We start from the raw sequence: 27201 nt of genomic DNA, 5'->3' as shown, positions 1-27201 counted from the left end.
GCATGAAACTGTCCTACAACAGAACCTCTGTTGTTTCATTTCCTATTCATTAAATAACCATCATATTCTATAAGTATTGTGACAAAAATGCTATCAAAAATTTCCCATACAGCCCGAGTGATCCGTATTACTCCTTTTAGGAACCTTTGATGTTGGTAACTAGTTTAAGTATAAATATTGGTTTTTTTTTTTTTGTCTTTTTCCTTTTTACCGGTACCAGGGATCGAACTCACGACTGCCTGCTTGCAAGGCGGGCACTTATGCCGCTGAGCTAAATCCCCAGCCCCTAAATATTGTTATAAATACCATCAAAGTTACAGAAATGTGTAGGTTCCGAAGTTAGTTGTTTTGAGTCAGCATGTAGTGATATGTGAAACTGTATCATAGATGTTTTAATTTACTTTTTTAATCTAAATTTTTCTTTTGGTTTCACTTCTTAATGTGATACATTAATTTCCTTTCTTTCCCATGACAGTTTGTTGTAATTGTGTATATCATTGTTAGTTCTTAATTATGAGACCATAAAACATTATAGCCAGTATTGTAAACAAAATCTTAATTACATACTGAATTGGCAATAATGGAAGGAAAAGGAAAAAAAATCAGGAAAATTACTTTTTGAGTAATGTAGATATTTAAGATTAATGTATCATTGAGGCTAGACCAAGGTGGAAATTTCAAGAAAGAAGATAATGCCTAGTATTTTTATATGATTGTCATGTTTTGCTTCAAAGTCAAATGGAATTGCATAAAATATTTTTTTCTTTGGTGTGATTATTTTTGTAAACTATCTGGTCAGTAGCTGAACAATTAATCCTAATAATTAATGTTTGAAAAGATTATCTCAGTTTTTATGATGAATAAAGTAGGCTGAAACATGTTACTATATATAAGATCAGTTTGAAGTGATATGATTACTTCCTATATTTACACCTAGGTGGTCTGACTTGACTTTTAGATGAGAAGAATGAGTGTTGTTTTGTATTGAATCTAATAGGAACGTAAATATGTTCCCAGATGTTTTCATACAGTGGTCTAGGAATAACCTTAAGAAACATATTGTCTAGTTTTTGTTATTAAAAAATAAGGACTCAGCATTAATTATGTTAAAGCCCTATGGAATTGTCCATAATTTGGTTGTTTTCTTCTAAATAATGTCATTTAACTGATCAATTTGTTCAGTACCTGGGTTGTTTTGTGGTTATCTTTCTCCGGAAAGTTACCAGTATGAGCTTCTCAAGTGTTAAAGTTTTAAAATGGGGCTACAGATGACCTTTTATAGTTGAGAAAAAATTATTAAAATCTGCTCATTAACCCCCTCAGCCTTCAGACTAGGATTGATATTTACTGAGGTAGATCTGGTCCATTTTTTAGAGACAGGGTCTTGAGGCAGGGTCTTGCTAAGTTGCTCAGACTAGACTCAAACTTGTGATCTTCTTGCCTCAGCCTCCTAGGGTGCAGGGATTACAGGTATGTGCCACTATACCTGGTTTTGAAATCTCTTGTCCAAAGTTATTTCTGCCCTTATTATTATTATTATTATTATTATTATTATTATTATTTTAATTTCAGAGTACAATCTGTGTTCAGTTGGACATGTGCTTCTTGTACTTCAGCAGTTCAACAGATCAAAGGTGTCTTTTAAGTTACTTCGAGTTATTCCTTGTCACTGTGAGGTTCCTTCTTCCACATAGTCTGCCCTGAAAACTCTTCCAATAAAGTTATGATTCTCCTTATAGTGATTAATAATAGATATCAATAATTTATTGTGAGTATAATTTTTGCATTTAACTCTCATTCAAAGACAAGATGAAATAAAGTAAGTACATAGATACAATTGAATCATTGTGTACCAACCTTACTTTCCACAGGATAGCAGTGTCAGTCATGGGAATGTATGTTAAATAATTTATATAAATTTCTTTAATGTATAACTTTTTAGAACTTTTAGAAAGTTCAATAAATTTTGCAAAGTAGGATCTACATGATTTGGCATTCTTTAGACTTGTGAATGAACCATTTTGTTGAAAGCATTTTACACATGTTGGTAATTGCTAGTTCAAGACTAGTTTCTTTTTTGGTACCAGGCTCGTGAACTCGTGAGCTCATGCTTGCCAGGCAGGTACTTATACCACTGAGCTAAATCCCCGGCCCAATACTAGTTTCTTAGACAAAGAATTTTTATTTTCACTTAGCTGTATTTTGATTTTATGACTTAAAGTGAGTTACTGACTTTGGAAGCAGTTATGTGAACATTTCTTACAGTTGTAGAAGACATTGTCCAGTATCTTGATTGACATTCCTGTGACTTAATACTTGGTAAATCTTGACTGACATTCCTGTGACTTAATACTTGCTTAATCTATGTATTTTTGATGCTGTCAGATGACAGTTATGTAAGCCATTATTTTTTCTTTTGTGCCTTGCCTGTGAGCCAACTCAAATAAATGTAATGTACAAACATGGTAATTATTTAACTGTCATGTTTAGCATATTAAATATTTTTTTACTTTCTCTTTTTGTGTTTAGTTAGTTTGGTAGTTATATCCCAGCTCTAGAACCTTACCTCTTTCCTCTTTACTAGAAGGGTAATGTCAATTCTTAGTGAAAATCAAATGAAATGTCCTTCGTTATTTTCTTAGGTTGTGTCTTAGAATGCTGAGTAAATGTTAGCACACACCCCCACCCTGTATTTTAGCATTTTGTGTTCGCTCTTCCAGTCTTTTTTCTTATACTTATTTACACTGAGGTAGCTCAATCTTGTTTAGAAATGAGTGCAGGATAGATACTAAAGAGATAGATTACAAACAGTACATTTAGATTGCTGCAGTGGAATAAGGCAACCATGAATAGACTTGATGGAAGAAATGATGTATGTGTTATAAACAGTGTCTCCAAAATGTAGATTACTAGGAAATAACAGACCAAGCAATTACCGAATTTCTGCATGAGCAGTCTTTTATAGCAAAATACTGACTTAAACTTGAAACTGAACCACAGTTTTTAAGAGAATGAAATGATTTTGAAATTTTTGGGTGTGCTGCATGTTTATATTACTAGTAAAAACAAGAGCAACTCCTCCTACAGGGGTACTGTAGGGTCAGACATTCAGAAGCAGATATACAATTTATGAAGTAAGAGTAAGTGGGGCATTAGATATGTCAGTGATGCATCAGAGTCTCAGAATAGAATCATGAGACATTGGTCTAGCAGTTTTCTACTCACCATGGCTAAATATTAGATACTGTGAATTTTATTTCTGTATGAAAGTCATTGCATATGAAAGGAGCTATGCTACTTCTGATCCACGTTTCAGGCATAGTAGTTCATTCTACCCTAGACTGGTTGGAGCCTGGCTCATGGGTCTTAGCAGGCACTAGCTCATGGCCACGATCAGGGATTGAGTGATCAAATAGTTTATTTTCTAAACCAGATGCTTTTCAGAGTGAAAAAGAGCATTATTAATTATTAAACTAGAATATAAGTATAAACCTGGATAGTCCTGGGAAAACTCAATGTTTCTATATTGCCTTTGAAAACAAAAAGGTTTTGTACCTTTTGGGTCTGTTAGACCTTCTGAAGTTTCTGTACTTGGTACAGTAGCACAGAAATTCAAAAGGCTAGCTTTTTCATTTTGATAGTCCTGGGCTATGATGTATTTCCTAATTTGGAGTGATGTTTTCTTTTTTATTTAAAATTCCTATGTCTTATTGACTGTGTGTTCCCCTTTAGGCAGTTAAATGACTGTCTTATTTATACATTATTAAGTAAATTATATTGGTTCTTTCTTTGAAATCTGCCACCCAGGTAATGACCAGAGGGCAAAATAAAAGACAAGAGTGAAGCTAAAGCTCTTAATGCCCATGCCTAGTAATTGCATCCTTGGCAAAGCTCAAATCTTAGATCATTTGCAGTATTACAACTTTACTTTCATCTTCTACTTTGCAGTTATGTTTAGGCTGTTGAAATTAGGTTAATATTGATGATTTCGGTGTTCAAAAACAGTGTATTCAAAAGTAAACTTTTGTTTGTCTGATATGTTCCCTGCTCATCTTAACAGAAAAAAGCTTGGCAGGACCACAAGCAGGAATGCAAATGCCTTAAAAGTTGCAAACCCAGATATCCTCCTGACTCTGTGCGACTTCTTGGCAGAGTTGTCATCAAGCTTGTGAGTATACAACTCATGAAACATGCTTGGGTTTTAATGTGACAGAGCATTTACTGGTCATATTTAAGACTGGAATTGAACCCACATTAAGATTGAAAGTGTAGGGGCTGGGGATTGAGCTCATTGGTGTAAGTGCCTGCCTAGCAAGCACAAGGTTGTAAGTGAAAGTATATTATTCCAAAAAGTATCTTAAGATAAAAAACTTGTTTTCCTGTTAATTGTGGAATTGGTGGCACATAATTTCCCTGAAAGGGACTGCAGTTTCCTTCTGGAAATAGGATGTGTGAGGTCCTAGATTTGGGCTATAGGAATTTATATCTATTACATTGTGTCTTAACTATTCTACTGTGAACTAATGCACAAGGCATGTATAATTTTTGTTTATTTCTTCAGTGAGGCATTAATTAGATGATAACTGACAATAAATTGAAGAGATTCATGAAAATGGTTTCTTTAGCCTATTTTCATATAGTGCCAAAGTAGATTCTGTGAACTGCGACTTGGAGAACCCTAGAGGGTTTATCATGAATCTCTCTCAATTATTACAGGCTCTTCCAGCTTTGTTCTTCTTTTTGTTTATTAACATTTTTTTGGTACTCTGAAATTTTATAGAGTGCTTTATGAATATAAAAGTATGCAAACTTGAAAAGAGCTCTGTTTAGAAATTTAAAAACTGTTAAATACAAGTTGCAAGTTAGGTTTTATTTGAAAGTTTTTATTGATGTAAGTAATTCAAATGATATTCTATTGGAGATTATCTTTTAAATAAACTATCTAAATATCTATAGGTGCTCAAACATACTAATTTATATATTGCAGCACTTTTAAAATGTTTTTGGTGTTTCCCCCTTTTACTTCACAGATGGAAAAGACACCCTCTGAGTCAGAGAAACTTTACTCATTTTATGATCTGGAATCAAGTAAGTGATTGTAGGCATGTTTTTAAAAATTTATTTTGTTTTTGTTTTAAAGAGAATAAAAGAGAACAAAACAATAAAAAGGAGCAAAACATAACAAAGAGAATGATACTGTTTTTCAAAAAGAAAAGAGTAGGAAATGAACAACAGTTACCATATTGCACATTGTTATCCCCTAACAAGTTGCTCAGACTACCAGATATAGCCATGCAAAGTTACCAAACAATATAAGCACCAAGTTTTTGTTGACTTTTTTTTTGGTGGTCGTTTCAGAAATTTCAGTGCGTGGCTTGCAATTTCTTCTATGTCTGTGTCTCCTGGATTTGTTCTAGGTGAGATATAGACGTGCAATTTTTTTTTTTTTTTTTTTTTTGGTAAAAGAAATTCTTTATAGTTTTAGGGAAGGCAAGGCAAAGTTTCATGTCTTAAGACATAATCATAAAATTTTTAAAAATTAATCATAGGTCATTAAAAAGTGAAATGTTTCAAACATTTGTTCATCAAAAGTAACTATTAAGAAAATGGATAAGCAAATCACAGACAGACTATATTTGCAATGTGATAAAATACTTGTATCTCAATAAGACAGTATTGACAAATCAATAATAAAGAGTTTCAGTATAATAAAAAAATTAAAAGACTTGTATACTTTATAAATGAAGATATATAATTGCTAAATCAACATAAGAAAAGATGTTGAACAATATTGTATTGGGAAATATAAATTAAAACTACAATGGCGCTTATTTTATAAGAGTGTCTAAAATTAAGAAGAATGAAACCAAACACTAACAGAGGGTTTCAAGAAACTAAAAGCTCGTATCTGACTGGTAGAAGTATAAAATGATTCACCAGTTAGTAAACCTCTTGGCAAGTTCTTACCATGTTAAATACACACTATGAGGGGGCTGGAGATTTAGCTCAGCGGCATAAGCGCCTGCCTTGCAAGCAGGCAGTGGTGAGTTTGATCCCCGGTACCAATGAAAAGGAAAAAGACAAAAAGAAAAAAAAGAATACTATGAAATTCACCCAAGATAAATGTAATAGGCATGTAAAATTAATCAAACAATATAAACACTAGTTGTTTCTTTACTTCAGTTTCTATCATTTGAGAAATTTTAGGTGTGTGACTTCTAATTTATTTTGTGTCTGTATCTCCTGGACTTGTTCTGAGTAAGCTGGAGATCTGAGATTGCACCTTGCTTCTTTGTCTTGATATTTTCTGTGTTCCTCAGAACCAGGTAGTTACGTAGTCTGGGTGCTTCCTGTACTGGCTGCCTGTCCCATGGTTTAGGGGATTGGATTAGGCACCTCAGTTCCTCCAACTGCAGGTTTCAAAGTGTCAGAGAGGTGTGTGGCAGCAGCTCCTCTATGCTCCCCACACCATGGCAGTAGGGCCTTAGGGTATGGCTTCTCCTCTCAGCTGGCTGTGGGCTGACTAGGGGGCACTTATCCTCAAGGGCTGATTGTGAGCATCTTGAAGGAGAAAAATAATTTGCATACTGGGCTAGTAAACTGTCATTCGTGTGTATGTTTGTATGTGGTGTACAGCTCTGCAACCTGAGCCTACCACTGAGCTAACATCAGTCTCAAAACTGCTTTATTTGTTTTTGTCTGTTTATTGTCTGAAACAAACTTAAGAAGTTTTCATTTTATAAACAGCTAACAGCTTGGTTTATTTATTTTATTTCAGGACAGTTTTGACTATATAGAAGTCTGTAAGTTACTTAAAGGTATTCAGACTAGTCAGGGTAATGTAACCATTAGTCTAATTGGCAAAATTTCTCTTTGAGTTCTCCTTTTCCCCCCTTTCTCCTCTTTCTTGGTTTCCTCTTCTGTTTTCTTTTTGTCAGGAAAGAGTGATGTAATTAAATAGAGTGCTTCCAGAAGGCCTTTGAGGGTCTCTGCTCCTTTGAATATTAAGGAGAGGTGAAGGTACTGATGCTGTGGGCTCTATGACAGTTTTGAGCTTTGCTGTTCTAACCTGCCTTAGCCAAAGAGCAGCTCATTCTAATGACTGAATGTCTCTTTAGATCTAGGCATCACGCAGATATCAGGTTTATTTTGCTTTTAGGATTTTTTTTTTTTGTCTTTTTCCTTTTTATCGGTACCAGGGATCAAACCTACGACTGCCTGCTTGCAAGGCAGGTGCTTATGCCGCTGAGCTAAATCCCCAGCCCCCTATTTTGCTTTTATATTGGCAAAGATTCTCTTCATTGAAGTTGTAGATGATATCAACCCACAATTTGCTAAAGCTCAACAGAGTAAATTTGCTACAGTTTAATATTTCTGGATAGAGACAAGTAAGATGGTGATCTAGTACAGATTTATGGTTATGGGATCCATAGTGCCAGTGGTGATAAATTATTATTTAAGAAATCCCTGGGCTAATTATTCTGTTGAACAAGTAATTTAGAAAAACATGCACACCTGACATGAGAAACGCAGTTATTCTGTAGTTCAACTTGATATGTTTTTTCAAGTTTGAGAACTAATTAGTCAATTTTTCTTGTGTTAATGTTAGATAATTAGCACCTCTTACAGTGAGTTTTACTATAAACGTTAGCCCTGCTCAGTGGCACTGTCATACATACTGCTTTAAGTGAAATTTTTTCAAATATTATTAATTAAATAGTATAATTTATTTGTTATCATTTACATTGATTTTAAGAAGTTTATATTAGCTTTTAAACCACCCTCTTTAAAAAAGTAATTGGCACAGTGTCTTTCCAGATTTAGAGTGACTAAAACAATAATTCAGTTTCTAAAATGTATATTGATAAAGTCATGGCAATTAGCATTTACATCTCAAAATTTTATAATTTTTGTGTGTTGGGAACCTAAACTTTTTATAGTTGCAAAATATGTCATAAATTGTCATATACTATATTTATTGCACTTCACTGTAGAACAGTATTATTAATTCCTGCACTTATGTCCACTTTCTTGAAAATGACAATATTTCGTTTTTTATGTAATATTTCATTATATATATAAAACACCATATTTCTTTATCCATTCACTTACTGGTGGGCATGTGGTTTATTCTGTATTTTGGTTTTTGTGAATTGTGCTGTAATAAATGTGGAAGCATTGGTGACTTGTTTATGTGTGTGCTGGTAACTGTTGGATATAGTGATTTTTTCGTTTGTATATATTCAGTAGTAGATTTACTAGAACATAAAATAGTCCCAGTTTGAGCTTTTAGAAGAACTGCTATATACTGTTTTACGTAATGACTTTACTAATTTACACTCCACCAATAGCCATCCAGCATTTATTTTTGTCTTTTTAATAATAGCCATAGATTGGAGTGAGATGATATCTCATTATTTTGGTTTGCATTTCTCTAATGATTATTGATGTTGAACTTTTTTACTTGTTGTCCATTTGTATAGTTTGAGAAATCTGTATTCAGATCAAGTCCACATTTTTTTATTAGACCGTTATTATTTATTTTATGTTGTTGATTGGTTTTGTGTTCCTTATATATTCTGGATATTAATCTCCTGTGAGATGGATAGTTTGCAAATATTTCCTTTCATTCTGTAGCTTGTCTTTTCATTGTATTGTTTTCTTTGTACAAAAAGTTTTAAGTTTGATGTAACCCTGTTTGCCATATTCTTTTGTTGGCTGTGCTTTTGGGGCCGTATCCTAAGGATCTTTGCTGAGACTGTTATCCCTTTATGTTTTCTTTTTTTCCTTTATGTTTTCTTCTAGTAGTTTCATGATTTTGTGTCTTCCATTTAAGTCTTTGATCCATGCTTAATTGATTTTTGTGTATCGTGAAAGCTAAAAGACAGTTTCATTATTTTGCATAAGGATATCCAGTTTTCCCGTACAATTTATGGATGATACTGTCACTTCTCTAATATATGTTCCTGGTACCTTAGTTGATAATCAATTTGTTGTGTATGTGTAGATCAATTTCTGAGTTCTTTATTCTGTAGTATTGGATCTGTTTTTTTTTTTTTTATGTCAATACTATACTATTGTGGCTGCTATAACTTTGTAGTATATTTTGAAGTCAGATATTGTGATGGCAGTAACTTTCCGGTTTTTTTTTGCTCAGGATTGCTGTGGTGCTGTGGTTATTTGGAGTCTTTTGTTGTCCTATATGACTTTTATGATTATTTTTTCTATTTCTGTGAAGAATGTCAGTATTATTTTAATGAGGATTGCTTTCAATCTGAAGATCACTTTGGGGATTATGGATATTTGAACTATGGAAATTCTATCAAGTCATGTATATGGGATGTCTTTTTTTTATATCTTCAATTTTTTTTTTTTATCAGTGCTTCACCCTTTTTATTCTAGAGATCTCTTTCTTCCTTGGTTAAGTTTCTTCCTAGATAGTATTTTATCTTTGAAATAACTATTGTGAATGAGTGCCTTTTTGATTTTTTATTTCAATAAGCTTATTAATATATAAACATTTTACTGATATAAAAATCTTGCTGATTTTTGACATGTTGCTGCTTCATTGAATTCATTATTGGTCCTAACATTATTTTCTTTTTGGTGAAGTCTTTCTGTTCAGGCCAGACAGAAGGAGAAAGAAACACAACCACAACTGTGTCTTTGTGTTTGTTTTAGAGTAGCACCATATATGTTTATTCAATTTTAAAGTAACTTGCAGTTAAGATTTGTTTAGTTCGTCCATGTTTTCTTCATTATGTACACTTTATATGACAAATATCAATTATTTGAACTTTATCTTAACTCTTCTCATTTTCTGTCATTTTTGTCTTTCAAATGATAAAATTTATCATTTAATTATGATCAAGTTTTAAATTGTTGGATGGAAAAGTCAATTTAAATTCATTGACTTAAGAGGGATTTATTATGGTTTGTACATGTGGAAAGGATGTAATGTAGGAAATCAGGTAACACACAACTTACTGATTTTGGTTTTAATGCTTTTTAATCTGTATGCATGAGTTTCTTTCATATGTGTTTGATCTTACATTGTAAGTAAAGTTTGGCAGAATTTAATTGATAACATGGGTTATGATTTATGGTTGTTAAAAGAAATGAAAAGATGTGAGAATGAAATGTAAGGCAGGAAGTAATCTGATTTAACGGCTAACATTGAACACCTGAAAATTATCCATGAAGTTCACTTTGTGATTGTTTTACTTATTTTCTTTTTAAAAAAGATATTAACAAACTGACTGAAGATAAGAAAGAGGGCCTCAGGCAGCTTGCAATGACATTTCAACATTTCATGAGAGAAGAAATACAGGATGCTTCTCAGCTGCCACCTTCTTTTGACATTTTTGAAGCCTTTGCAAAAGTAAGTGTTAAATTTCGTCTTTGCTAATGCCATAAATCAAGCCTTTATTCTGTTTCATGTTGTTGGTTACAAAAAAGTCTAGAAACTTGGGAAATGCAGTGCCTTTAATGCTCATGTCACTCCCCTATCTAAATGAGAGAATGTGTTTGGTGTACTGAAAGGGTATTGCCTTTTGTGTTTTATCTGTATTTGTATTTTGGTCCAAAGTACGTTCATTATCAACCCTCAAAGCATGTGCTTGTTTCTTCAGAAGAAAACATCATATCCCTTTATTTCTTCCAAGATTTGAAGTTTAGCATTATATTCATTGAATTTTATGGTGATTGTCTCAGCATAGAGCCTAGAATTTAAGTGGAAAATTTATTGAAATTCATTTCTGATTGTGTGCGTCATAAAAAATAGGAAAACATAATCCATTTCTAATTTTAAATTAATATTCTAAAAGTCAGTCCAGATATTTTAGATTATTACCATTCAAGATTAGGGATAGAAAACAGGTTTTATTTAGTACTTCATTTCTGGTTTGTTACAAATGGTTATATGAAGTGTTTCTTTTGACATAATTCTAACAATTTGCCTTGGTCCAGGGAGGCAGAGTGCGGTGATGGATTCTTGGTATTCTGCCCTGAGATACTGATTGCGTATTACATGAACTCCCCTCACTGCCATGCATCTGTTATGTGTATGTTCTCATATTGTGTGTTTGGTTTTAGTACTGATCATATTTCATAAATCGAATTTTACCAAGTAAAATTTTACATTTTAAGATAATTTTGCCACTTATTTGATAATTTTTAAATGTACATTTGATGTCACATTTATTCACATTTTAAGATATACTTGTAAAGCTTCCTTTCATAAGAATTTTAGTTATGGTTATTTCATTGCTAAGAGCTTATTTTAGTTTTTCTCAAATTTATTTTTATTCTTTAAAGTATATTCTTATACTTTTTCTGAAAACACCATCTTAGCAGTATAATTTTGGTTTGTCTGTAATTTTAAATCAATTTGAAAATATAATGGTGACTGACAATACTAATTTCTCACTTATTTTATATGCTTCTAAAAATTATAATGTGTAGTAAGTAGTACCTTGTGTACAATTCATATAGGTTCTTTCGATGTTAAACACGTGAGAACACCTACTAAGGGCTAAAAACATACTTTATGATGACTTACTTCATTCCTGGGATTAGGTCTGTGACTACTGTGTGACATTTTGGTTGTTAAAAAATGTTCAAGGGCTAATTACACGTTCAAGTGTGATTAATGTTCATAAAAAAACCTTAAAATATTTTCTATTATGAAATAGTGTGAAGTGTTGTCTTATTTCTCCTGTTTATTATTACACAATTTTAATCTCATTTATCTTAAATGTAATTCCATGTTGTGTAGGAGTAACATTCTGTCACTGTGATGAAGTGGATAATTTAAAAAATTTTTTTAATAATATGCACTCTCCTCCCCACATACATGTATTTGTCTTTGCTACAAAGGTAAAACATGCGTGACTAAGATTTCAGAGAGAGTCAGACATGTCATTTCTGTCTTAAAATATAGTTTAGTAACCAGAGAAAAATACCATTAGTCCATATCTCCTCTGCTTCTTTGTGATTATTTTGTCAGTTGTCATTATTTTTCTGCTCTTAAATTTTAAACAACCTAGTTATCTGCCCCTATTTTGCTGTCATTAAATTAAGAGAAGGAAGCAGCCCGTTGCAGGAGCTGCTTCTGTATGTGCAGACTACTAGTCCAGAGTGGGTCCGTGCTCACCTGCCCTCCTAAGCCTAAGAAACTAACTTCTGCCTTTACCCCATTAAAGAGGCTGGCTTTTCCTGGCCTAAGTAAACAAGAATCTGTTTTCTGTTTTGGTCCCCTCCCTCCCCCTTATCCTCCTCTCCCTTCTCTTCTTCCTCCTCCTCCTCCTCCTCTTTCTCCTGTCTCTGTCTCTGTCTCTGTCTCTGTCTCTGTCTCTGTCTCTGTCTCTCTCTTTCCCTTCCCTCCCTCCTTCCCTCCCTTTTTCCTCCCTTCCTCCCTTTCTTTTTTCCTTCCTTCATGTGTGTAGGTTCTGTGAAGGTATTAGAAATGCTAAGCTTTTGTTTTAGCTTATCTCATTGTCACCTGAAGGCGTAGGAATTCTGAGAGCTTTTCTAAGTTTGTCCATATCTTAACTCTTTTTGCCTTTTTGAATATAGATATTTCAAACAAATATAATAATAGGTAGATTAGGATTATGAACCCTCATATTCAGTCACCTGGTTTCAGATATCATATATTTGATATTTTGAATGCTTAGATTTTACAGATCATTATTTTTCTTTATTTTAATTTTCCAACATTCATTAGAATTAATCCTTTGTTTTGAAAGCCTCTTGATCCTCTGAGAAGTGTTCTAGTGAATTCACATAGTATATTCGGTGGACTCCTCTCCCCTCCCCTCCCCTCCCCTCCTCTCCTTTTCCCTCCCCTCTCTCTCTCTTCCCCTCTTCTTTCTTTTTCTTTGTCTCTCTTTTTCTCCTTCTTTCCTTGTTTCCCTCTACTCCTCTTTCCTTTCTTCCTTCCTTCCCTCTTTCCTTTTTCTCTCCCACTTTTTTTTTCTTTCTGGGTACTGTGTTTGAACTACTTTTGGTACAGGATTATAAAACTGAAGATTCTTATCTGTAATGGTAAAACCCCTGCAGATCTTATTTGAAGACATATGTTTATGGAAGTGTATGTTTGAATGGAATAAAGTATAAAGGGGGAGGAATGGAATGGAATGACAGTAAAGAAGGTGCCCAAAAGGTAGGAGTTGCATGCAGATGCTTGTTAGCAAGAATACATGAGATGTGATTATTTAGATGCTTATGGTAAATAAGACCATAGTCACCTCTGCTGGTTCTGTTTACAGTTGTTTAGAAAGAGACAGTGTGTGTCTCCATCCTTGTAAGTGCTTCCTCTTTTCTACTCCTTGATTTTGTTCCTGCCATTTCTATGGTCAGACACATTGTCTGATTAAGTTTTGAAGTGGGTTTATCTTGGAGTGACAGCCGCTAGTATTGATTGGTTCATAAACATTTGCTTCAGGTACAGAAAATATGCATAGTATGATTTGTAATTACTAACGCTAGGGTCTGAAAATTACAGGCAGTGAGAGGACAAGTTACAGTGGGTAGTATCATGGTGAAGTTGCTTTCCCCAGACAAGAAAATGAAATTCAATCTCAATTGGCTCATCTGTAAATGGGAGTAATAATAGAATTTATAGATAAAAGTGGGGATTAACTATACGGTGCTTAGTAGAATGCTTGACACGTATTATTATGTTTTAGTACCGTTGCCCTCACTTTTTTGCCTTACTGGTATTGGAATTAAAACGCCAGTGTTTTATATCTCCCTGTGCTGTCATATAGCCAAAAGCGCAGTCTGCAACTGACGGTAAACTAGTTCCACATGGCTGCTCACAGTTGTGCCCCGTGCTAGTGTCTCTTGAGATGCTGAGAATTACCTATCTTGATGAGAAGAAATTTTGCATACAGGAAATAGCTTCTGATAGTAAGTTCTTTGTTTTCAGTCCTTAGGAACTTTGGACAAAAATTCTGAATCCATGGCAACTCTATGATTTCAGAGTAGTTTCTTGGGATTTTATGTAGGAAATGTAAAAATAGGTTTCCTGTGATGATTTTTCACACATGCATGTATCTTAAGAGAATGGAATTTAAAGTATAAGTATTTTACTTATCATAATTTACTGAGATAACATGCAGTGGGTAGTAGTTTTTTATTTATTCTTCTAAAACATACACTAATAGTTGTTGGTAATGCTTGTTTTTAATAGGATAGGATATACTTAATTTACTGTAACAGGTTTTGGGATTATTTGCTAATCATAGAAAATATTTCTTAGAGGTTATTGTTTAGGGCTCTAGGAAAAATACTCTTTTTCTGGACTTCTTTCTTTTCCAGAAATGTATTTGGCATATTGATTAGAAACATGATAGGATTTTAACAATAAAATAGAAAATGGGCTAGTTACACAGAACATTTCATAACAGACATTAAATTGAAAGCAACAAGAATAAAAAGTGACCTTCCTGACCATAAAACGTATGTCATTGTTAGCATTTCCAGAGCCTTGAAAAATATTACTTAATTTTACAGTATTCTGTAACTGGCACAGAATTTTTTGATTAGAAATTCCACATCTGTTTGCGATGTACTATGTTTCTTTCAAATAAAACAATAATTCTAGCTGCCTGTTATTTTTATTCTTTAGGGCTCATATGTGACCTTCAGAGTTGTCTTTCTAAAATCTTAATTTTTAATGCCACTAACTTACTGCTGGTTTCTCAGTGTGCACTGTGATTGTAAAGACTTGAAAGTAATTTTAGAGGTTTTTTTTTTTAAATTGTGATACTTATATTTTACATCCTGACAATTCTTTTTCATTGGAGGAGAAAAATTTTTACTGAGAAGCAATCAAAAAAATGTGTTAAACTAAGAATCTTGCTAATTCATAATAAGAGGAGAAATAATGATTTGATATTTTGAGGCATGTTAGAAAAATGGTCAAAAAATGTAGTAATGATATTATATTGAAAATTACCTACTTGCTATTGGCTGGTATGTACTTCTAAGACCTACCAGTGTTAATAAATAACTTACATGATGTTCTTACATGCCTTCATAATTTTAGTAAATAACTTACATCATATTCTTACATGCCCTCATAATTTTAGTAAAATGTGTAAATCAGCACAAAATTACTAAATAACACTTTTTATGTTCTTTTTTATTCTCTGGTGTACAATATACCTCAGAAGGAAGAACTAAGTTGATCATAATATATTAAGTTTTTAGTGCTAAATTTTCACTTCCTTTAGCCATGTGGATATACTGGTATGCTATTACTTCAGTGCTGCAGACAATCTAATTTAATGTTAGAATATTACATCAGTTCAGGGGTATGTGTGTGTTTGCAACTTTAGGGTTTCGAGTTTATTGATGAGCTTAGTTGGGTTTCAGTACTATAGCATGCTATAAAGTAGTAAAGAAAGCAATCTTTTGAATTAATAAAGTGATGGATTATCTAATTACAAAGTTGATGTGAAATGACAGCATGATAACTTTATGACTACATTACCATATGATCCCAGTGACTGATCAGATGTGCCTGGGTTCCATTAAGAAAATATATGCTATTAAATATTTAACACTAAAAACAAGTAGATACACCAGAATTGCTTCCTCCCATCACCAGGGTGCATGTATGTATACATTTTGTGGTAACTACTAAATGAAACATCTCTTTAGTGTACTCAGAACAGCTGCTGAAAGACTTAGTTATTTGGAGTATACTTATTTAATGTTTTTAAAACAGACAAGCAGCTGAAATTCCTAACTGTTCAAGGTCTTGGCATTCCAATGATATGGTGATATACTTATGATTTATGTGCTTTTGTAATTTTTACAACAAATTGAGTTCCTAAGTAGTTTCAAGAGAAAATTATTGTCAAAAATGTTCTTTAGCCTTCAAGTAAAATGATTCTTTTAGGATGTATGTTTTTTTTTTTCATAGAAAAACAAGTTACTGTCTGAGTTTTTAATGATGACATTTATTTACCGTAGTCTTCATTTTTAGCCATTTGGTTAATATTTCTCTTTATAAGTAAATACCCAATGATGGGTTGGTGTTTGTTTATCATAGTTAAAGACCAGATGCTAGCCTACTGGGGAAGATAATCAGTAAGTGCTTTATCAGCATTTTTACTAATACCTGTGTTTGTCAAGGTTAATTGCTTATGTAAGGGCTAGCCTTTGATTAAACGTGGATGGATAAGCATGTTTGCCAAGGCTTGTTGCCTTCTCTCTGTGAGTGTGTAACTTGCCATTCACACAAAGGTGATATTTTTAAAGTTGACAATATGTCATTGTGAAATGGCAAAGGTTACATGTATTGTTTTGGTTTTTCTCTAGTGGCAAAATTTTTCCTGGGGTACTATTTCCCTATTAAAAGTCACTTAGAACCAGGAGTTACATTTTATTTATTTTGCATACCTGGCAACCTACATGGTATGCAATAGATGTTTAATTGTTGTTTATAAAAACTATATTTCTTTTCTGTTTTGTGGAGAATACTTTGATAAATATTTTTTAAAATTATGCAAACTGTAAGTATAGAAGCTTAGACAAAAAGACATTTAATGTGGTAAAATTCATAGCATTTAGCAAGTTAGTTGGTAGTTCATAATCATAGAGACTGCTGTTATTTTCCATTTTTGAGTCAATGGTGAATCATATTAATTATTCCAGGGTCTGGGAACTTTTTTTGGTAAAAGCTCACATGGTAAATATTTAAGGCTTTGTGCAGGCTGGGACACGAAAGTCAATTATAATTGTTCCATGGGATATGGTCTCTGTGGGAACCTCTTTAAAAATCTTAATTCCAGGGGGCTGGAGGTTTAGCTCAACAGCATAAGCGCCTGCCTAGTAAGCAGGCAGGTGTGAGTTCGATCCCCGGTACTGATAAAAAGGAAAAAGACCAAAAAAAAAAAAAAAAACCAACAAAACTTAATTCCTTAAAATTTACAAACAAAAATTATCTATGTTTATCACTCTGTTTCCCTGGAAATAATACCTAACTGGAAAATAAGAATGGTTGTTACCATGGTGATGGTGAGTGGCATGCGGGTGATAATATCTCACTATTCTCTTGCTTGATGCCCACTCTGTAATGACAGGCAAGGCAGCATGATTGGGGCTGGCATTTTGATCTCTAGTTTTCAAGGCTGATTATTTTCCAGTTAGGCTTTATTTTGGGGGAAATGCAATGTAAAATATGATAACTCAAAATATGTGCTGTTATGGAGTGACTAAATCAAACTCACAGACTCATGGTGTCATCTTCTCAACTTTGCCATTGTCGCCCTGAAGCCCCCAGAGATAATCTGTCAATAAATGGGCATGACTCCTACCAATGAAACTTTGTGGACATTCTGCATTGATTTTCATATAATTTTTCACATCTTATTTTCCCTCCTACTATTTCAAAATGTTAGAAATCGATTTTACCTTGCAGGCCATACAAAAGCAAATAGCAAATCCAGGCCATTATTTGGCAATATCTGCATTAAGCTTTGTAATCCAGAACGTTTTACACACATTAGGAGACTGACTGTGCTGTCAGAAAATTCTTTTAATTAAAAAAGAGGAAACATTCTGTCCTCTAACTAGTCATCACTTACTCATTTTAACATTGCCACTCACATCAGTAAACATATGTATGCATATAATTTTCATTTATTATTTTTTAACCAGAATAGTTTAATTCAGTAACTTTAAAAAATCTTCAGTTCAATAAAACATACCAGGATGGGTAGTCTCTGAGTGTAAGAGGGCTAGGTTATGCTATAATTGCTCTTTTGAAAATGAGGACATGCATAGTCATACTATTTTCATTTCATTCTTATTTATTATTATCATTTTCAGTGCCCAAACTGCAGACCTCATCTGTGTATGCAAGCATTATACCACTGAGCTGCATCTCCATCCCAGTCCCACTAATTTAAAATAACAGAATCAGAGCTTTAACATGGCTCTCTTGGTTTTATATTTCTTCTTTTTCCCATTGTTAGATACTGCATTTGGTGCTATATCCATTCTGTGTTCGAGCTCTAATTATGAACTATTATAGGCCTTCGGAGCAACTCTGGAATGAGAATAGGAATATTTGATAATATTTCTTTCTCTAGTACTGAAGTATTGCTGTAGGACAAGTGATAAATTATTTAATCAAGGTTCCTACTATTTCTATTCACATGGGGTGTCGTTTCACATACTTCTGTCTCAGATATGCATATCTAAGTAAGTGTTGGTACAGTAGACAGGAGGAGCATGCCTTTTTCTTATGAAGTGGTTCTGCATTGATGCTGTCACAAGTCTGTGTACTATTATGATTGAAATAGAATTTGCATGGAATTAAACTACACTTTGAATGTGAATTCTGTACTTTTGAATATTACATATTAAAACATTAATTATTTATGAATACCCCAGCTTGGATCTATATAGTTTTCCCGCATTTTGCAGAAACAGTAAATTTTGTGAATTTGATGTTTACTTTTATTTATTTACATTGTATTGTCAGTTTATATCTTCAAATTGCCAAAGATTGTTATTATCTGAGGCACTGATGCAAACAAAAGGCAAGGTGAATGTATTCTTTGGAATAGACTGATCTCTGATCAGCAGAAGTAATTGTGAATCAGTTTTTAAATCCTACCTTGTATAAGAGAACACATTAGGAGAGGCCATCAAAACTAATGACAAGTCAGGAAGGCCTGGTTATGGCTGGAGTGTGTGTGTGAAAGTATGAAAAAGGATGGAAATCATTGTGTTTCTTTGACTCCTGGTTGTAGTTCATTCTGATATGTACCAGTTTAGCTTTAAATAATAATCATCAGTGGTAGCTGAGTGGCTTACTGCTTTGCCAACACTTCTGGGTTTGATAATTAGATAATTGCAAGGGTGTGATCAGAGTTGGAAATCCACGCCTGGAAGATACTCGTGTATATTTGCTAATACAATATCTGTGGCAGGCTTCTAGTTTTCCGTAAAAAAAATGATAATGCTACAGAGAATTTTTGTTTTGCTAAAAATATTTTTCTAATATCTACAGTTAAAATATTTGTTACTTCCTACCCTATTACCTCATGGTTAGCAAAGAGAATATTGCAGAATCCTTTGCATTTTTGGATTTATTGGAGTAGAGGGTATTTTCCACATGACAAGGAATGTTTAGATTTAAATCATTTTGGTATTTAAAAATTTTTTTCATTTGCTTCATATTTCAATTGCAAAATAAGATGGAGTTCTCAATGAGTGTGATCGTTTGATGGGTCTTGTGTTTATTAACAGTCACCAGCATTTAGTTTAGTACCTCTTCACAACTCGTTTAAAGCCTTATCGTATATATTTCTCCTAAACCTTAGGATTCCTTCCTTTTTTTTACAACCGTTACTCAGTTTCTTCCATTTTGCCGAACAAATCCTCCTCCCCACTTCCTTCCCCTCCCTTCTTTCTTTCCTTCCTTCTGTTTTCTAGCTTGTTCTTTCTTTCTTCTCCTACCTTAACGTATTGGTTTTTGAAAAGCAAACATTACTCTTTGGAGCTATCCAGTTACTAATAATTACTTCTGATCGTCTTTTTAGCAAAATGGTAAACACAAAATTAAATGTGTATTATACATTATATTTTTTTCTGAAAATCTCTGCTTGCAAATTTAATTTTTAAAAATAATATAACAGGTCATGTGAACTAGTAGACTTTGGAAATTAGCAGTGACCCATTATGAATCTTATAAATGTCATTATAACCCGCAATAAGATTTATTTTAGTAAACTTACTACACTGTTTCAAAATCTTATATTTCCAGACATGTATATAGTGTCTTGATTTTTCCAAAAGGAGGGCATATTTGTAAACAGTTCAATGTGAGGTTTTTCTTTTATATTTCAATTTTTCTTTTATAGGGACTAATCCTGTCTTAAATGCCTTTCATCAAATTCTAGGGTCTGATTTATACTTATGTTTCTAGAATTGGATGGAAGATTTCTTGCTACACTGTAATTGGAGGAGTGTGAGGAGAGTGGCTGCTTGGCCATGAAGGCTATTTCTTGGCAAGTGGCTTTCCCTTTCCTAGTGTTCCAGAGAGCATATCTATAGAAAATACCAATTCCACAGTCCTGCCTGTTTTTTTCCATATGTAATTGCAAAGCCCAATTACATCAGTAGTTTTTAACACTGATCGCAGTGGATCAGAAAAAAAAAACAGAACTCTGAAATTTTCTGCCCGGTAAGGAGTGGAGATAAGGGGAATGTTTACACTTCTGTTCATCTTCAGGCAGCCATGTAATGGGAGCTTTTGGTTATTATCTTGCCTTTTGACATACACTGCCTAGTTAACTCTACTGTTGTTCAGCTGGAGGAGCATAATAATCCAAGGACTTGCTCTTATTTTTCTCGTTTACATGTATTGTACTGCGTTCACATCAGTGTCATAATATGATCACACATTTTAGCATTGTTTTGCTAGAATGCGAGTCTGTTCTGTGAACCACAAAGCCTGTGAGAAAATTGGAGACCAGTACAGTTTGTAGATTGTAGACTATTAAGTATTTTTGATTAAAAATACATACTGATTTTAGAAACAAGATGTTCTGTTACTGTAATTATATAGAATAGACGCTTGTTAAACATTTTTAGTATAATAAGCTTTTAACAACTTTGGCACATAAGTACTTTTCTTTTTTGTTTAGTTGGGCCAGTTTGAGTACTTATTTTGATGTTTTTTTTACTGTTGACATTGTAGTCCTTTCTGTTTTTAAGTGACATTAGCATCTGAAGTATAAGAACATATTATTAATTCTCTCACATTGAAGTCATTTAATCGTCCTTTGCCTAACAGCTGCTTTCTATTCAGTACACTGAACATAAAATCCTGGAGTGCCTTTGTGCTATCATAAATTTTAAATGTGAACCATTCTTCTTTATAGGCATCATATGACATTGCTGTTTTGAATTTGTTGTGTGGTAGGCAGCTTCTTCTGAAATTCCTCTTATATAGTTGGCTAGGAGGGCCTACTAAACTCTGTGCCCTGTTTATCATTAAGATGCTTAGTATTACATGTAGGTAGTAAAAAAGAGTGGAAGAAATGGTTGGACTTGTCATTACTAAGCTCCTTTTATTTCTGTAGTATGTTGGAGAAATGAAGAAGTAGGGTCAAAATAAAATAGGATTTTTTGTTGGGTATTGTATTAGAAATGACCATCTAATGCAGTTTAATACATTTAATTTAATTAATTTAATGAATTTGTCTTGTCTCTACCCATAGTACTAGGTGGAAAAGATGAAGCCTTAGTTTCTGAAATAGGTTCTCAGAATGTCCTTCAGCAAATTATGATAACAGTTTTCAGGCAGAAATTTTGGATAGGAGATCATTTGATTTGAGCCTTTAAAGAAGATGTATTAACAAATTTTCCATTGTTGTAGCAAAATACCTGAGATAGTCAATTTATAAAGAGAAAAGTTTTATTTTGGTTCACAGTTTTAAAGATTTAAATCAATGATTAATTGGTTCTATTGCTTTTGGCAAGACGAGATGTCATGGTAGATGAATGTGACAGACTAGAGTTGTTTTCTTTATGACCAGAAAGTAAAAACACAAGAAGCAAGGAGCAGGATCCCACAGTCTTCCTTTCACAATACCCTCCCAATGATATAGGCCCCACCTCTCAACAGTGCCACTACTGGGACTGGCTCTCTGATACTTGGGCCTTTGGGAGACATCCACTGTCAAAGTTAGAGCAGAAGGTTTTATAGGTGAAGGAGTCAGTGTTAATTTCCCAGGATGTAATAAATAGCCAATGTTCCAGAAAGGCCACTGGGGGAATCTATAACCAAGAATCAAAACTGTTAGGACTCTGACTTCTGGAGGGGAAAGCAATTCTGGAGGGGAAAGCTTTTTGCTGTTAGTTTATGTTTAATAGATATAACTAGTTTTGGTTAGGAGAGTTGATTTAAGATTTTCTTTGAAGTTTATGCCTGAGGTCATTCCCGTGAGTCTCACTTCCATGCTAACTCTACATGTTGCTTTCTCTTCCTGGCAAGAGCCCTCAATTCATGATAGTAGTGTTCTTGAAACGGGGAATTTGCCTATAGTCTTTTGCATATTTTTCTGCTTTTAAAAGTAAAGCAAGAAGGATCTTTACAAAGACATGACAAGAAAGTATAGCCTGAATTATTGAAAAGTCTCAAGTGGTTTGGAATTTATGAAAAAAAGTTTTAAAAAAGAGATTCCCAACATAAAAGGTAATAGAAACCTTAAGGGAGAATAAATTCAGCATTGAATTTTAGCAATTAGAAATTCATTGTTGTCATTTCTATTTTTCATGTGGATTAAAAGTGTGAAAATTTTAATTTTTATTTCAGAGTTGAAGTTCAGTGATTATGCTTTTGATATTTTTGCCAAAATGTGAAGTTGTATTGCTCCTAATGAAAAGCTGGGTTACACTGTTTCATTCTTAGAACCAATCCCCCCCATTTAAACTGAAAGTTGCTTGTATCTGAATGATTGATTATGTTAGCACCTTGGTCTCAAATTAGCTAGTATGTTTTGATGTATTTCAGGAAGAACCATGAAATCTTAGTGATTCAGGATTTCAAACTTGTGTCTATGTTCTGTAATGAAATTGTCCAGAATGAGGAAGGAGAGATATCAATGGTCTTACCTAAGGAGAAGTTAGCTTCAATTAATCCTTGGTAGAATGTAATTTTATAATCTTGCATGATAAAAATGGTGCGCAGATTTAATTTAGTTAATATTTTTACCTAAGTAAATTGGAAGTGTAGGTTTATTTTTATGTCTGTTTTTGTGATATTTTATTGTACTAAAACTTGTCTGGATTGGGTATGTAGCTCATTGGTAGCTTGCCTAACATGTGCCATATCCTAAATTTAATTGCCAGCTTCACAGAAAATTAAAAAATAAGCTGAAAAAAGGAAAACAGAAATAAAAGTAAGAAGAAGATGAAAAAACCCCTATGTCTGCTAGTGGTTCTAGGATGCTGTTAAAGTATGAGAGTTTTAGAACAAGGGGTACAGTTTTATTGAATTCATGAGGGTTAAAATAGGAAAGGTATCTGCCCAAGTTTTTAAAGTCTTTTTAAAAATCTCTTTGCCCAACTCAGAAATTTGTATAGTTTGATTATATTTTGTTACATACAGTCTCTCTACTCATTTTAGATTTGAGTGCACAAACAGCTAACCCAAAAATAGCAGGTTATACCACAGTAACTATCCTTAATTTCCTATTAACTTACCCTGAAACCCTGTATTACTTACATTGTATGACTATGACTGATGTTATTTGAAGCTGGTTTGTTAGACCACTGTTTAGCCTTGACTGATTGCATTCGAATTTCGTATCCTTGATAGTATCAAGTCTGGGAGTGGAGACAACCACTCTGAAGATGACAAGATGTAAAAGATATCCATTCTGGTTTTGATTATTAACTGCTTTCAAGTCCTACAATATCTTCAAAGTTGTGTTTTTATTAAAATAGCTATGTAATGTTATGTTCAATTATGTTATGCCGGATGATGTGGACAATTGTATTGAAAATAACAAGAGAAATCATAGTAACTACAGTAGAGCACCTAATATTGTGGTCCTATATGTCTTTTTCATTTCATGTTTTTCTAGGAATTTATTTTGTTGTCTTGTTTTGATCTGGTTTTCCCTATAATACAGAAAGGATAGATATACATGTAGAGATTCACACATGGGAAGAATTTCTAAACTATTTACGGGAACAGATTATGTAATACACGATGTAATGAGCAGATGCTCTGAAGAAGAAGAGACACTAAGAAACCCAGTGCTAATTCTGTAGCATTATGATATGAAATCTAGCAATACTGTCATTCATTGTTCAGAGTGATATTAGTGTAGTTTCTTATATTCAGTTTCAGCATACGTAAAGATAAAGACAGCTACTATGAAGAGACTGAGAAACATTATGGTAGACATTATTGACTTCCCCAAAATCAGGTCTTGAAGACTTAAAAAAACCTTCAGTATCCTGTGATGATCTGATTAGTTCTATAATGTTCAGTATATATTCAATGTGTGTGAAGATGGGGACAACTATTTGGAAGAAAACTAGAGAAAATAAGACAGTGAAGATCTCCAGTGGACTTGCTTTGAAATCTATGTTTCTTTAAATTATTTCCTTATAAACTGTTTTGTTCTGTTTAATCTTACCCTCTTTAAGATAAAAAACAAGTGTGTAGGACTGCTAACCATATTACTAAGTTCTTGTTGGATCGTTGAGCAGAACTGTTTGGAGTGTCATTGTTTGACTATCACTTTCAATGCTTTAATTTTATAACTCGAGCAACTATTTCTAAGATGACTGTATGTAACTTATCGACTGGTGATTTCTTACTGTTTATTTTTCTGAAATTCTGTATTGTTTCTACCCTTTTTATCTGTTTTGTTTTTTAAATAAAGAAAAAGAAATTTGTATAAGCCTTCATTTCTGATTTTTAACGAATACAGGATCAGAAATACGTTTTTTAGTGCCATGCAGAGGGTTTAGTAAATCCAAGGTGTGAGTACCAGACTCACCGATCACTTGCAGCTCTTACAAGCCTGGAGGTAATGAGAACTTTAGTAATTTGACTTGGTCATAGTTGAATGCTGCCATTAGCTATCAGGAGCACATTGAAGAGGAAAGTTAGGCAAGGCTGTCAAATAGCAAGACAATAGTTAAATACTAAACTAACTTTGCGTACTTTTTAAATAAGGATACTTAAAATGTTTCTGATTTTTTTATTCCAATAAAGAATTCTTTGGGAATTAGTAAAAATGATTAGAAACTTCCTTCTAAATATGACTGTAGTACCCTATGTATTAATTATGTGACATTCTTCAAATGACTTTATTTCCCTTATCATCCCTTTTGAATATTATTTTTAACATATTTATGAGACAGTGTTCCTTACCTGCATATTATAAAATGGGAGCAGTCTGAATTGTCCATTAAAATTTTTTTCTAATTTCATAAAGCTGTAAAGTTGCCATGAGTTATAATATTTTTTGATAAGAGGACCATTTGTGTTGTGTTGAAGATAACAGGGAAGCCCCTATGCTGACTTTTATGTTGAAATGAGGTTTTCTATAATTCTTTTAAATGGTTGTTTGGATTCCACATTGTTCTTGAGATGATTTTTGTATCTTCTCGTAATATTTTAGAGTCAAATGTGAGACAGTCTATAATTATTGCTTAGCTAAATGAAGCCTGTACTTCTGAAAATGAGAGCTCTAAACCCCTTTGGGTTCAGGGATTATTATGTGAAACTTTCTCATATAAGTTTATATGGAACCCCAGGAAAAGTGACTTTGTAATGGTGGTTAATGTACATTATTTTTATGAACTTATACATATCCCCTTCTTCCTAAAGATTAAAATTTGCCTTGCATTTCTGTACTTTTGCAGGGATGCAAGATTGATCAGGGATTTGCTAGTGGTTCCAGTGAGCCACAGCAAAGCTGGTCTTACTGGAGGAGCTCAGGAACATAAGCAGTTTTAGCAAAGATAAACGTTTCACATCGTTTTAGTAGCTTTGACATTAAACAATAAACAAGGAAAGCCAAAACTCACAGAGCACAGGGATTTATCACAGCTCTATTCCTCTTCAAATAGAAACTTATTAATTTGTAGCTTATGGCTGAAAAGTGATAGAGAGATGGCTAAAACATTAAGTTCAAGCTTAGTGTCACAGATCTCTTCAGAGATTGGGCCGCATGTACAGTGGTATTTTCAAGGTAGTGGTGATTGTGTGGCTAATATGCTGAACACCTGGGATGAAGAGAGGATGCCTGGCTCCAATGGTGTTGGTGGCTGCGGTGTTCTCGTTTGGGCTATGATTTATTTGGCTTTGATACAATAAAAAAATCTTTGTGATCCATTTTTTGTCTTTTTCCGTGATATATTCATCGAAGTCTATGTTTGTCATATTTTCCATCATTTTTTGTTGCTGGTTGTTTACTAACACTCAGAGAAAAATGTATTTGTATGCCATGCGTGCACATGCTGTTCTTTTTAATTTATTGTTTAACTTTATGCTTTGAAATAAGTTTTAAAAACTGAAATATATTTCTACACACAATGTAGCAAACTCCATAGAAATTTCTACAAATTCATTAAATTTGGCTGCTTGCTTTGTACAGATCTCTTTTATGGTGTGTTTGCTTTATATGTGTTATGTAGGAATTCATTCAAATGTGTTTTAGATTATGGCTTATTTTCTTAGTTACTAGCATTTGAATTATAGGTTCATTATTTAATACTATCATATACTATAGTTTTGTTTGCCAGAAAAATTACTGTACTTTGTTGCTTGCCAAGTATTTGGTGAGCCAATAGGTATGAAAAATAACTTTGTGACCTTGTATTTTATTTTTAGGTAAGCAGACTGTCATTGAATATCCTGAATTTTTTATTTCCAACTTGTTTTTTCTTTAAAATAACTCCGTATGTATACAGTAAAAAGTATTCTTGTAATTTATGTGCCCTAGTTGTTTGTGTCGTTGAAATACATCTTATATCCCCTTGTATCTCCTGTTCTACAGATACAATATGGGAAAACTGAATTTTTGTTATCAGAATCCTGTTTCAAATGCACCAGAATATATACTTTTTAAAAATACATTTTCTTTTTTGCATCTTATTTTTTTTCTAGTTTTAAAATTTTATTAATACTGGTGCCTATGTGTAGGATATAATGTTCACATTTCTTGTGTGGGGAGTTGGTATGTTTATATAACATGTCTTAATTCCTTTTTTATCACCTTTCCTTTCCCTCTCTCTCCTGTCCACCATCTCTTGATCTCCTTTTTTTTTTGGTTTTGGTTTTGTACGTTTGCAGTACATAATGTTTACATTCTTTGTGTGGAACTTAGTGAGTCCTCTAATATTAATGGCTAGTATTCATTAAGGCATTACTTTGTGTCATGTCATGTGTGAAGTGTTTTGTAAGTATACTAGTTTTCTAATGCTACCTGATGAATAGCTACAATCTTAGTACCTTCGCATGGCACCTGTTTATTATACAGTGTTGTGTGCCCCAAAGGGCAGCAGTTTTAGAGGGAGTCTTAATCTTTCTGCCACCATGGTACCTACCAATTGTGTACTACTCACAACAGTCCTAAAAGGCAGATGCTGCTATTATTAAATCTTATAGATGGGGTTACTTGGTATAGATACAGACTCCTACAA

At 33.3% G+C, this 27201-nt stretch overlaps 1 protein-coding gene across 8 annotated transcripts in view; it reads left to right on the top strand.

Moving 5' to 3' along the window:
* The window catches only part of Smyd3 (SET and MYND domain containing 3), a 715019-nt gene that overhangs the window by 180344 nt on the left and 507474 nt on the right, over positions 1-27201 (top strand). For all 8 annotated transcript variants that reach the window (XR_010043331.1, XM_063236766.1, XM_063236765.1 and 5 more), the window contains exons 3-5: positions 4061-4168; positions 5031-5088; positions 10245-10381. Coding sequence is in view for 7 of the 8 variants with exons in the window: in XM_063236766.1 (XP_063092836.1) it covers positions 4061-4168; positions 5031-5088; positions 10245-10381 (303 nt within the window). In the remaining variant the exon portion in view is untranslated. The remainder of the gene's footprint in view (positions 1-4060; positions 4169-5030; positions 5089-10244; positions 10382-27201) is intronic.

The sequence above is a fragment of the Cavia porcellus genome, unplaced genomic scaffold (genome assembly GCF_034190915.1).
Source record: "Cavia porcellus strain 051 isolate PalLab524CR breed Dunkin Hartley unplaced genomic scaffold, mCavPor4.1 scaffold_26, whole genome shotgun sequence".
NCBI classification, from domain to species: Eukaryota; Metazoa; Chordata; class Mammalia; order Rodentia; family Caviidae; genus Cavia; species Cavia porcellus.
Note: the sequence above shows the minus strand (reverse complement) of the source record. Positions and strands in the feature narration are given on the sequence as shown.